Source organism: Juglans regia, chromosome 9 (genome assembly GCF_001411555.2).
Source record: "Juglans regia cultivar Chandler chromosome 9, Walnut 2.0, whole genome shotgun sequence".
Classification (NCBI taxonomy): Eukaryota; Viridiplantae; Streptophyta; class Magnoliopsida; order Fagales; family Juglandaceae; genus Juglans; species Juglans regia.
Genome location: NC_049909.1, coordinates 19,766,457 through 19,779,747, shown reverse-complemented (window position 1 = coordinate 19,779,747; position 13,291 = coordinate 19,766,457). Strand labels below are relative to the sequence as shown.

General features: G+C 29.6%; 1 protein-coding gene across 1 annotated transcript; it reads left to right on the top strand.

Annotated features, from left to right (window-relative positions):
- Positions 1–10,877: 10,877 nt before the first annotated feature.
- Positions 10,878–11,756, top strand: LOC108997332 (protein SPIRAL1-like 5). The gene is made up of 2 exons (XM_018973540.2): positions 10,878–11,263; positions 11,382–11,756. The coding sequence occupies exons 1-2, from the start codon at positions 11,021–11,023 to the stop codon at positions 11,454–11,456; spliced, it is 318 nt and encodes a 105-aa protein (XP_018829085.1). The 5' UTR covers positions 10,878–11,020; the 3' UTR covers positions 11,457–11,756.
- Positions 11,757–13,291: the final 1,535 nt, after the last annotated feature.

The following is a 13,291-nucleotide window of genomic DNA, read 5'->3' as shown; positions in this document are numbered from 1 at the left end:
CTATATTCCAATGTAGCTATTCCAATATAATACATTTTATGATTCAATAGCTAAATTCTCACTGAATTTAACTTTTAGCTAATCCAATAAGAATGATCTAACTTAAAAGTGGCTATAAACAACGTGAATAGTAATAAACAGTGCACAGTACTACAGTAATAAACAGTACAAACAGTATGAACTACTACATAATCAACAATTTTGAACAGTGCTACAGTAATAAATAGTGTTTGTGAATAGTAATAAATAGTGCTAAACAGTAAAATAAATAATAGAGTTTTGTTAAATATTTTTAAGACAGTAAAATCATATAAATAATTAGAGTTTTTAATATAATTTAAATCTCATAATATTCTTAATTAAAATTATTTAGATAAAATGATTTTCTATAATTATAATATTTTTAGAGTTTCTAAAATAGAAAAGACTTACTTTAATGATAAAAAATATGAGAGTAATATAAAAATAAAAGATTCTGTATTTTTTCAGTACTCCCTGGGTCATTGAGTATTGTGGTTAAATTCTACATAATTCATATATTTTGCTAAGAAAACTATTGTTAAAATATTCAAAATCTTTTAATTTTCATATTACTCATATTACTGTAACATTTTGTTATCATTATGATGTTTGTTAAAATTTATTTTCTTGCTCCTGTACATTAAATTATTAACTAATTAATTTTCTTTAAAAAAATATATTATTTTTATACATCATTTTTTTTTTTGAACACATTATTTTCAATTAGATAAATAGACAAATGTGCTTTGCACGATATATAACTGCTAGTATATATATATTGCAAACCCTAATTGGCAGCCATATAAAAATTTAATACAATATATAATAAATCTTAATTAGTGTGTTGGGTCGGAATGAGGGCCAAAACCTCATTAGAATTCCACCAAAAACTACAATAAATTTTTATTACATCGGGTCATCAAATCGGACCATCATAAATTACAATGAGGCTCAATAAAAAAAACCCAACATGATGGCAGTGGGTTTTTTTAGAGAATTAGATGAAAATAATTAAGTTCAATAAATGATAATAATAAATAATTTTTTTTTCTAAGTGGCCACTTTCTCATTTACTCATTCGAGACATCACATTCTCATTAAATAAACACGTTACAATTTACATTGTATAAAATAATGCCAACGGAATCGATAAAAGTTCTTCAATTTATTGCAATGAACCAACAATCCTAACCAAAGTCAGCTTGCATTAAATAAATTAGCGGCTTAACGGCGTCATCATCTTCTTATTGTTAATATGTGAAAATGCTATCTGGTTTTGACGAGAGAACATTTTATTTTATTTTTTAAAATATTTTAAAAAGTTATCGTTATTCAATTTGTATTTTTTTTTAAATATTTAAAAAATATTTTTGAAAAAAAGGCAACATAAACTATCGATCAAACTCAACACTAGGCAGCACAGTAGCGTGACACTAACCTGTATATGTCTTGAGTGTCAGGAGTTGTTTGGATACTGATATGGTTTCATCTCATTTCATCACACTATAAAATTTAAACACAACTCAAACGTATATTTTTTAATTTCAAATCTTTAAATTTTTGATCTAATAATTATTTAATCATTACAATTTTTTAAAATTTTTAAATAAAAGATTAAAAATAATTTAATTTTTTCAAATCCAAAAAAAAAATTACAAATTTATATTCGAACGATATTTTAATTTTATAATATTTGTATTCAATTTTTCCTCTCTCATTTTTCAAAATTCTATAAAATATCATAACTCAAATCATTTCACTACTACTCACAAATTATTTTATTATTATCCGGATATTTCTTATCCCATATCATTCTCTAAATATCCTCCTATGCATGAAAATATTTGGATCCTGCTGTGAACTGTGAAGTACACTAATCATTGCCCATCAAACTGATAAAATCTTCTTTCTTCAGTCGGTTCCACAATTCCATTAGATCATCAAGTGCCTGCTTGAAGATTTGTACACAAGGGTGTTAATTTTTTAAGACGAACAACACATTGAGTTGTAGCCCCTTAATTTATGATAACTATGACTAAATCAAAGTCCACTTGCATTCTAAATTAATACAGAAGTAAATATCAATTCAAATTGTTCCTTGTCCATATCCCAAGATAGATATGTCTTAGTTTTTTAATAGAAGTATGCCATATCTGTCACATTACATGAATATTTTAAAGAGTGAGATAGAGATGAAAGGTAAATAATAAATTATATAAAAAAATTTATAAATTGAAAAATTTATTTTAAAATAAAAAGAACTTTACAACCTAAAATATCATATTAATATACGCCAACTTTCTTGGCTAAGAATTCTGTATAAATCTAGCACTTCTCGTATATATATTTATGAAGTTTGAACTCTATTTAACACTCTCTTTGGCATTGTCAGTATTATAATTACTTATAAAAGAACTTATTTGACATTGTATTATTTATGACTTATATATTTAAGGATAATTCATCTAAGTTTTACTCAATTTCAAATGAGGGTACATTTTTTATATGGTATATATATGTCTTTTCTAATTATACGACAAAATATTGATATGACACTTATTCATCACAACAAAAGGAGCTCGTTTGTTTTCGGAGATGAGATGAGATGAGATTAAAGTTAAAAAGTTGAATAAAATATTGTTAAAATATATTTTTTAATATTATTTTTATTTTGAGATTTGAAAAAATTAAATTATTTATTTTATTTTGTATTGAACGTTAGGAAAATTGTAATGATTAGATGAGATGAGATGTTTTTTCAAAATAAACAAGGCCTAAAATTTTAAAAATGTAATAAAAATAACTAAAATTAAGAGAAAATCAACTAAAATATCTAGTCGTTTAGACGGGATGTCAGAAAAATAGTAAGAAAAACTACACTTTATCCTCTTAAACGACAAATTTTGAAATAGTAGCATCAATATATTACAGAATTTTTTTTTTTTTCAAATTTAAAATTAATCCAGTCTTTCATTAACATCTACCAGTTAAATTACAAGCAATTATTCCGAACATTGGATATCTTAAACGGTATCGAGACCGAACTCAGCCCCCTACACCAGCCACACTAATCATGTTTCCAAACAGCCAATATCTTTTGAATTCGCTTCGCCAGTTATAAACCCGCTCTTCGTTTTAGCCAGTATTTTTTTAACAGCCAGCGGCTCTGCATTCTTCAGTTGAATCGATCGGGTCCCTTCCATTTTCTTCTTACTCTCAAGTGGTAATGATTTCTGTCTCAATCTCCTTCAGACGCTTACTTTTTTCTTTCCATTTCAGTTTTTTATTTTTCCATCTTAAACTTAATCTTGTTTTAGGCATTGGATGTATGGGTTTATATTATATTACTCGATTTCATGCTGTGTGAATGAGTCGTAATCTTGTTTCTTTGTGGATTTGTATGAGTATTTTTTCTGATATTTGAATTTTCCATGACCAGTCGCTCATCCTCTGCGTTCGGATATTTGGGGATTTTTTATACGAAGGGTAGGAAAATTAAGAAGCAATGGCAAGCCATTTCACTCGGGGGCAGCTAATCATTCCGAATGAAAATCTGGACTTTCCCCACAAAAGTAATGCTCCATGTTTTTCTTCAATTCTCAAGTCAAAGAGGAACATTCGAATGTTGTTGAAACTGGAGTTTTGCTGTCTGGCAGGCGATCTTGCCTACGATGGACAGACAGTCTCAGAGACAGAAAAGAAACACTTCAAGAGACAAATTAAAAACTATAAATAAATAAGTCTAATTTAAACAGTGAGATAAGATAATTTTATATAAAAATTGAATAAAATATTATTTTTTAATATTATTATTATTTAAAAATTTAAAAATATTAAATTATTTATTATATTTTATATAAAAAATTAAAAAAATTATAATAATAAGATGAGATAAAACAGTTTTTATATTCAAATGAGATCTAAATTGCCGATAAGGGATGCTTAGAAATTGGGCTGCCGTTTTTATTAGACCATTAATTTATAGCATTGGCCTCGGAATTATCAGCCCAACATTTGTTCATTTGTTCATTTAATTTTTTGTTTGAAAGCTTGTTTTGTTTTTATTTTAATTCATACCTGTATAGATTAATTTAGGTTGAGTTTAGATGTTAAAGTGAGTTGAGTTGAGATAATAAAATATTATTATAATATTATTTTTTAATATTATTATTATTTTAAGATTTGAAAAAGTTGAATTGTTTATTATATTTTATGTTGGAATTTAAAAAAGTTGTAATGATGAGTTGAGAGGAGTTGAGAGTAGTTAGTGATCCAAACGAAGCCTTAATCTACGTAACGTACATGAATGGTAGGCAAAAGTATTTTTCTAAGCGTAGGTTCGTGTACCATGCATGCTACGGCAATGCGACCAATTTGCATGTCGAGCTTCTTATTTTGTTGCATTCGTTTTTGTGCACATGAAAATTTTAGTTCTTACTATCTTTGATTGCTTCTCACACATCCTTTTTATTCGTAATTTCCCCGCCATTCTTCAAGGAGTAATTGATTTTATGATACACTACCCTCTATTTTATATTAGAAATGCAAATGAGTTTTCTAAAATTGACGGGTTTAGATTGAAGAATCTGACTCATTTAATTAAATTGATTAGGTAACGATCGACTTATATATGACTTCTATTCGACTTAATACAACTTGAACCGGATGCAACATTTTTGCTAACAGAGCATTCTGTGCTCTTTTCTTGGCCTCACCACCTCCATAGACACCACTACTTCTACCCGAACACCGACAAACTTCCTTTCAAATGTAAACCCTTTTGTCACCAGTACCATATAATTTCTTCTTCTCTCACAAGATCGAGGATTTGGTTTAATCAGTGCGATCCACTCCACATTCTTGTTATAAATCAATATAGCATTCAATATGATATTACTATAAATAGACGCAATGCGTGATAAGTTAACATTTATATTCTTCATTTGTTTGTTAAACTCATCTCAATTCATCATTACAATTTTTTTAAATTCTAATATAAAATATAATAAACAATTCAATTTTTTTAAGTCTAAAAATAATAATAATATTAAAAAATAATATTATAATAATATTTTATTATCTAAACTCAACTTAATTCAATTCAATTCAACATCTAAACGCATCTTAATAGAGATTTGAAAAGATAAAATATAGATCACCTTACAATTTGGGCACAATTTTAATTAAAAAGATTAGCAGGTTGCTATCACCCAAGTTTGACATAGACTAATGATCATCCAGCAAAAAAGCACTATGAGTAGGAGGCGCTTTTTGCCGCATTTTATGCGCCTTTTTGTAATGGTTGCTTTTGAGTGGGGAAGTAGTTGAGGTGGAGCCTCCAAAAGGCTAAAGCTGTGTTTAACTACTTAATTAATCTTAAACTAATTATTAATGAGACTTTTTTTTTATTAATATCTTATAAAAAATTTAAACACATCTCAACTTATTTAATACATTTTAATCTAAACAATTAAACTTATCTCACTCTAAAAAGTTAAATTTGTTTTAATAAAATTCATAAAATATTATTATTCATAACTCAACTCAACAGTATCAACTTATCTTAACATCCAAAAACAGCCTAAATCATTTGCCGCGTGCTTATTGGGCTTTTCTTCTTTTGTTGTCTTCCACGTATATATAGTAAGTGTCTGTCATCTTTCACGATCTCATTCATGTTATAACGCAGACTTTTTCCAAATTCAAAAAGAATATATATATATATATATATGATATAATGCTGCTGCTTGTTAACAAAAGAAAGTGATAATATTGATGTAAGAAAAGCAATGTTTTGTTGAACTTAGGCAGTAAAGTTCAAGTAAGAAAACCACTACTGCTGCTTTCTTCTGCAGACCCACATTAATTCTCAATATAAACATTGGACAAATCTCAATTCTATGAATTCATGTTTATGCTCGAGTGAATGCATGGGCAGCTATCCCTGCAATATTTATTTCCAAATGGGCTTTGCTCCTCTGGTTATTCACAATGATCAGTAAGTACCCCCGGCCCAAAATTGCTCAAAAGGAATAATCACAAAAATTAAAGGCCGGTTATTAGTCTCATATTGAACAAATACTCTCTTTTAGGTACCGTTTTTATGTTGGAAGATATTGAGATTTAATTTTAAATTGAGTTAATATTTTTAAATAATTAAACATCATTCAACTCAAAATCTCTTTACACGTGAGACCCGCATATTTTTCAACTTTTCATAAATGCATCTAAACTCTATTAGGTGGGCTCTACAAAATTCACTCTAGTGTCTCAACTTATTACTATTTATAAAGAACTTAACTTATATCAACATTCAAAAGGGACCTTAGTTACAAGCTAGGAGTAATTAGGACACATCATCCATGCATTCACTCAACAAGTTTTAAATTGAAAGATTCAAAATTTTAAATTATTCTTACAAGTCAAATAATAATGCCATACAAAAAATATAGAAAATCATGTATATATCTTCACCGACCTGCAAATAGAATTCTTTCAAACTCAAAGAGTGATCATGCACCTAAACTATTTGTGCTGCATGTTCAACCAAATGAGTCCCATGCAAGACCATCAGATGAAACAACAGACTGAACACATGACGCAAAAACCTCCCAAAGTAGAAGAGAATCATGAGATCAACTTTTATTTGGTTTTAGTCGACTGCTTGCCTTTCTATGGCTGTGCGTGGAAAGAAAAGGAAGAAAAAGAATTTTTTTTTTCCTTAATTTTACTTTTGTGTTATTATATTCAAGTAATATTATTCATCAATAATTCTTAAAAAAAAAAAAAAAAGTAAAGGAAATGAACAATGAGTAGTGATAGACAAGTAGAATAAAAATGGAAAAAGAAAATAAGAATGCAATAAGTAGAATAATTATAGATAAGTAATTCTATATAATATTATAATGAAATACCCTAAGATCAAATACACGACTGATCACTGACAGGAACAATAGTAGCCCACATTATTTCACAAAAAAAAAAATCTCACTAAGCAGCTTGCTTTTATTTTTTATTTTTTATTTCATTAATTAACAATAGTAGCCCAATTGATCTAAGTATATAGCCTCTAATTTTATTAATTATTAATTATTAATTGTTAAATCTAAAATAATTGCATAGAGATATATATTGGTTGTACGTGCTACTGCTTCCCGGCCGGCCCTAGCGTCGATAGATCTGGGTCCAATCTTTCTACTTTTATGGGCCATGTCCGCCAAAGAGGGCACATATAAATGTCAAAACAATCTTTGTTGTTTCTGAGTGTGATTCGTATCATCATATTTACAACCTTTTTCAGTTCTATCCCGCCTAGCTAGGTCAATGAGTATGTCAATCAAATTTCATTTCACATCTTTGTAACGAGGTTTCAACATGATGATCATATTTTGGGTTATCCTAGGAGCTTTAAAGCAACATTATATTTGATCCAAGTACTACTTCATGGCTTAGAAGAATTAAAACTCATGCATGACCAAAAGAATGAGAATCCTATGAATTTAATTTACGGATTTAGCTAGATATTTTGAAATTAAATCGTTTAGATCTAGATGCACGTACGTACAAGTGTTCATGGGAGCTTCCTAGCTAGAACTGTTTTATGGTGATTTATATATTTTCTGTGTTTATATGTTGGTTTGCTGGTTTTGGTTACTAACTGGCATGGCTAGCTGGAGTATTTTGCTGTGTAATCATGATAATTAATTAATATGAGTAGTACTACTGGATCATGTTCATATATGATCTAGTCATGTACACTAGCTAGTTTTCTGGTTTTGGGTTGTAACCTGGGTTTTCCCCCTCTTTTGTACATGATTTCCTGTGCCAATTAATACAGATCATACTCAAAAAAATAAAACAGAAATGAAGCAGTATAAAAGCTTAAAAAACAGTTTGCTTATATATGATCCCTAATGAAACCCAAAAAAGAGGTGATGCTGAAGGTCTTTAATTTATTAAATGGTGTTTATACGTACGAATGCCATTATATTTTGTAGGGATTACTGGTTGTTGCCATCAATTTATAACACGGACGCATGACCAACAACAATATATATATATGCATGCTCAAATGCACGATGATCATTAATATTTTCAACCAAAAATATGAAAAATGCATGCTGGATTCAGTGTCGTCTATGGAAGAGGAGTCATTATCACGACTTCCATTACTCGATCGGTGTTTGAGTTTGTGGTTGTCTTTGATCTTCTTGCTGGCGGGCAATATATTGGTCTCTAGCGTCGGTGATGATCTTCGATCGATCTATATTTTGAAGTCACAGAACCACGTGTGATGAGATATAACAAAAGTCTTCAGCTAGGCCCAGGGCGCCGTTTCTAATGGCATTAATTATTATTGGTTTTCTGAAAAGGCAAGCAGTTTATGGAGAGCCTTTGATTCCGGAATTGGCATCTCAAACTTGTAAGGTTGTCTCCTGCCAACTCCAGGAAGAATATATATGGTACTGTTTTCTGCGATCTCAAAGCTGAGGATCGAATTAGGTCTAGGCCCAGCTATCGACATGATGATCTTTTGCATTGTCCTGACTCCTGAGGACATATCAATGACTTGTATATATGTATTGGCAAATGTCTAGGCCACCCTGCTCTCTCTCTCTCTCTCTTCCTACAAAAATATATATTCAAAAAATTATTTCTTATTATTTATAAATAATATGAGATATTCTCAAGTTCCGTTTGCATATTAAGAGTATATATTATTTTAGATCATTTATAAATAATAATAAAATAGTACTTAACCCATTGAAAATGCTCTCACAACCAAACAATTTCTATCGAAAATGAAGTAGATGGAGGGAACTTCCAGTAATTTCCTCTCCTCTATCCACTTTTTGTGAGGAAATATATACAAGTCAGGAATAATATTGGGTCCAATGGCAACATCAAGCCAACCAATTATTAGCTATTATTAGCGCTTTTTTTTTTTTTTTTTTTGTATTTGCCACCCACTATTTTGATTTAACCCCATTTAAACATTGCTTTAATTTGGGTCTTAGAATAATGTGACTGATCAGGCCCAATCCACATGACCCTGTCGTCATTTGACGACAGTCGCGTGTATTAATTATGTGTTTTATGGTACACCGAAATGACTTGATATCATGATACCGTTTCTGATCGTACGCCTAATTTTATGGTGAGGTATAATTATTAGGTATAAATGATACTTACAGTTATAAGTGTGTAAATATCATGCATTCATTTTAAAAAAAAGTAAATAAATATGAAACTGATCATATGAAAAGAAATTTATTTTTTAATAGTAGACTATTTTTTTTTAAAATGACTATATGATTTTTATACATTCTACGACTGTATGTAGTATTACTCTAATGGATAAAAAATTTTACTAAACAAGGGTTAATTAATAGCTAGCTAGCGTTGACTGCATACTTAGGACATAACGTACGGAATAAAAAATCACTAATCCTAAATTATGGTTAATTTCTCATGAGTGTTAAGGCTGATCATCGAGTTCACTCACCTGATTTTGACATTCAACCAACTGATGTTCTGTCTATTTTATTTATTAAGATTGTTGTGGACTCATGACAATCTTATTATAAATCTTAGAAAATGAACCCATGCATGAAGTACTATACATAGCTGTCAAAGAATTCAAAACTAGAAATTACAGTTTGTGGGGTAGGGGCATACTAAAGTTGGCTTTATTGAAAGAGCTAAACTATCATAAATAAGTAACTTTTATATCCATCAAGCCTTTGTGATAGATTATTTACTACGATAACTACTATTTGTGATAAAAATAAATTTATTTTGATAGAAAATAATCATTTTCATTAAAACTTATAATTGGTCTCAAATATATAAATAATTTTCTTGCAGTGAAATGAGAAGATGACAACTGATTTAATTAATTTCATGGTTTAAGGACATTAGTATTGGTCTATATATATACATATGTAAAGTCATATTTGTATAATATGACTATAAAATCTTCCACATTAGCTTATACATATCCAAATATTTAGCTACTTAGGAACAGTGCTTATCCAAATTTGGATAATCACTATTCACCCTACAAATCATATTTTAATCATTATTTATCTCTCCTCCCACTCTCTCTCTCACAATCCTTTCATTTTCTCTTTCTTTTAACAACACAACAAACCTTTACTTGCACATTCATTTTATTATTATAACATATTATATATATATTTTTTATTATTGCATTTGTATTATTAATGTCAAATGTATATAGTGGATGCTAATTGTAAAATATATATAAAAAATTGATTTTAGCAAAAAATTAATAATAATATTTTATTATTATTTTGTCTCAAATATGCATAAGCCAATGTGAGAATTTTGCTTGAATGACAAAGTAGATATTCAAAAGAGGTGATTTAGTGGATATTCATGTATAGACCAATGCTAATGCTATAATAGGATTACAATACACCTACAATTGTTTTATACTTATTTTACAATTTATTTTAAATTAATTAATGTAATTGTGGCACTTTATTAAAAACTAATTCCAATTTTACATAATTACTTTTAAATAAAATTATTGTAAAATAGTTATAGACTAATGGTAGATTTATCATTTTCCTGGCATCAATGCCTACATGATGAATCCCAAGTAATTAGTCCGAGGTAATTTATGGCATAGATACATGCATGATTAATTTGCACGTGCATCATCATCATCATGCTTAAAACTGGCAACTATTTCACGAGGATGGATGGCCAGATGGGCATGCATATACAAAGACAACTTAAAGATGAAAAGCGCAATGACATCGATCACCATGACAGCATATATATATATATATATATATATATATATATATATACACACACATACTTGAGCATGATACATACATACAAACGATCGAATTGAATGATCATGATGAGCACGCAGTAGTACTGTATATATTAGGGTTCTTTGCACTTTGTTACCCTAGCTAATTTCTAATTACTTGATTAACAGATCTTAGAGGCCGCAGCCATCATGAGTAGAGGTGAGAGCTATGGTGGCGGCCAAAGTTCCTTGGGCTACCTCTTTGGCTCTGATCAGAAACCCAGTACTGTCCGTCCTCCCAGTACACAAACTGTTAACCCACCTCCATATGGTATCGATACCAGTGCTGTCGATCAGAAGCCTCCCGCTGGTCATTCTCCTACAGAGAAAGAAAAAGTGTCAAACAACAATTATCACCGAGCTCAAGGCCAAAACTCAGGAAACTTCATAACTGTAAGTTCTTTTCATTTCTTGTTGCTTATGTGTATATATATATATACATATGCATGACCTTTAAAGTCTGATCTGACATGAAATTTTTCACATGTTGCATATATTAACATGACTTCAGGATCGTCCCTCAACAAAAGTCAAATCCGTTCCAGGTGGAGATTCCTCTCTTGGTTACTTGTTTGGAGATAAGTAATATTAACCCCTTTCTCCAAACTTCAGCTCTAATATGGGATTTGATGTAGCTTTTATCTGGGTTTCGATTAGTATATATGTTATAAAATAAGGGACAGTCCCCAGAAGTGTTTGGATTTACAAAGGTCCTAGCTAATTTGTGTATGGTGTTTGATTTTCTTATATATAGATTGTACGTGTGTAATGATATCTGCAGATAGTTCATGGAAGTTGTACGCCACTACGCCTGCTAGCAGCTGTGATCTATATATAGTTTGTAAGAAAGTTGTTATTCCTAATAATTAGGGTGTGCATTTTCAGATATTTGAACAACAATATATACATATATATATATATATATATGAATCTATGATGATATATGTGTGTTGATTATTTTCGTAGCCATTTTTGGAAAAAAGCGAACTTTCCAATATTTTAGTTTTAGGTTCATATATATATATATATAATATATATATAGCTCTTTCCAGATACAGATTTATATTAATTATTTTTCTATTCTTTTCTTTACATTATAATTGTTTATCTGAGAGACACAATTACGTACAAAGATTGGAGATTCAAGTAATCTCCCCAAAGGTCTATGATCCAAATGTGAAAGATAATATCAAATCAATAATCACTTTGAACTTGATTTGATATTATCTTCATTTGATTTTCATAATTATCAAATCACTATGATTTATTATCTCAATGTAATTTCTCTATAAGTAGAAATGCATATCTTGTATTCAGTAATAATTCAGAAGGCAAAAATGAAACCCTCAAAGTCTCTTTCCCTTTTCTCTATTCTCCATCTTCTTTTCTATTATATTTTATTTTCTATCACTATAGATATGTCTCATGATGCCAACCAGGTAGTTGAGAGTACCATATATGCAGAGTAATTTACTGTCTCGACTCCCACGTACATCACTTTCGATATTAAGAAAGGAAAAGTCGTTCCTGCTTCAGCATGAACTTACACACACACATGATGCACACACATACATATATGAACCCTAAAAATTAAAATATATGTTACATGATGACCTGCATAAACAATTCATGATTCGGACAGCTTCTATTTGAGTCTTAAGGTACCATACCCTAACCTTTTTCTTTGGCAAACAATAAGAACTAATTGTGTTAAACTGAATTTGGGTGTTTCGTATCATTTTTTTCTTTTATCGTTTTTTTGTTGCTTACTAAAGATCAAACTCATCACTTTGACATGAAATACTAGTCATAATTTTAATGCCTGAAGGTGGCACGGGCTGCCTGAGGATTGGCCGGCAATGATATATGTCAATGGCCTTTGATACATTCTATATTTTCGAGTAAAGTTTGAAAAATTCTATTCAGCAGTCTTACATCACACCATGCTTTTATTTTTTTTCTCTACATGTATATATGGTGTAGGGTTGCTGAGTAGAATAACTCATAAATTTATAAGGAAGTAATTAATTATGTAGCAACTCAATTACAAAACCAATGCTTGAAATGTACTTAACTCAAAGGACCTATTCCTAGATATAAGCTAGCTAGCTAGCTAGCTAGCAAAATATATACTCCAGATGAAGACATCAAAAGGAAAGGGAGAAAACTTCTTCAGTCTTCAAACAAATAAAAATAAAAAATAAAAATCAAAGCTTGCTCAATTATAATTAAGTTTCTGTTCTCTATATCTTGTCATTGAGTTCACAATCAGTACCCGTGTGTGTGTGTAAATATATTCTATTGTGTTCGAGAAAAATGCAAACTTGTTGATCTATATATATATATATATATATATATATATATATTCTACTACCATTAGTACGCGCGTGGATGTGTTTATTACGTATATAGTCCCAAATT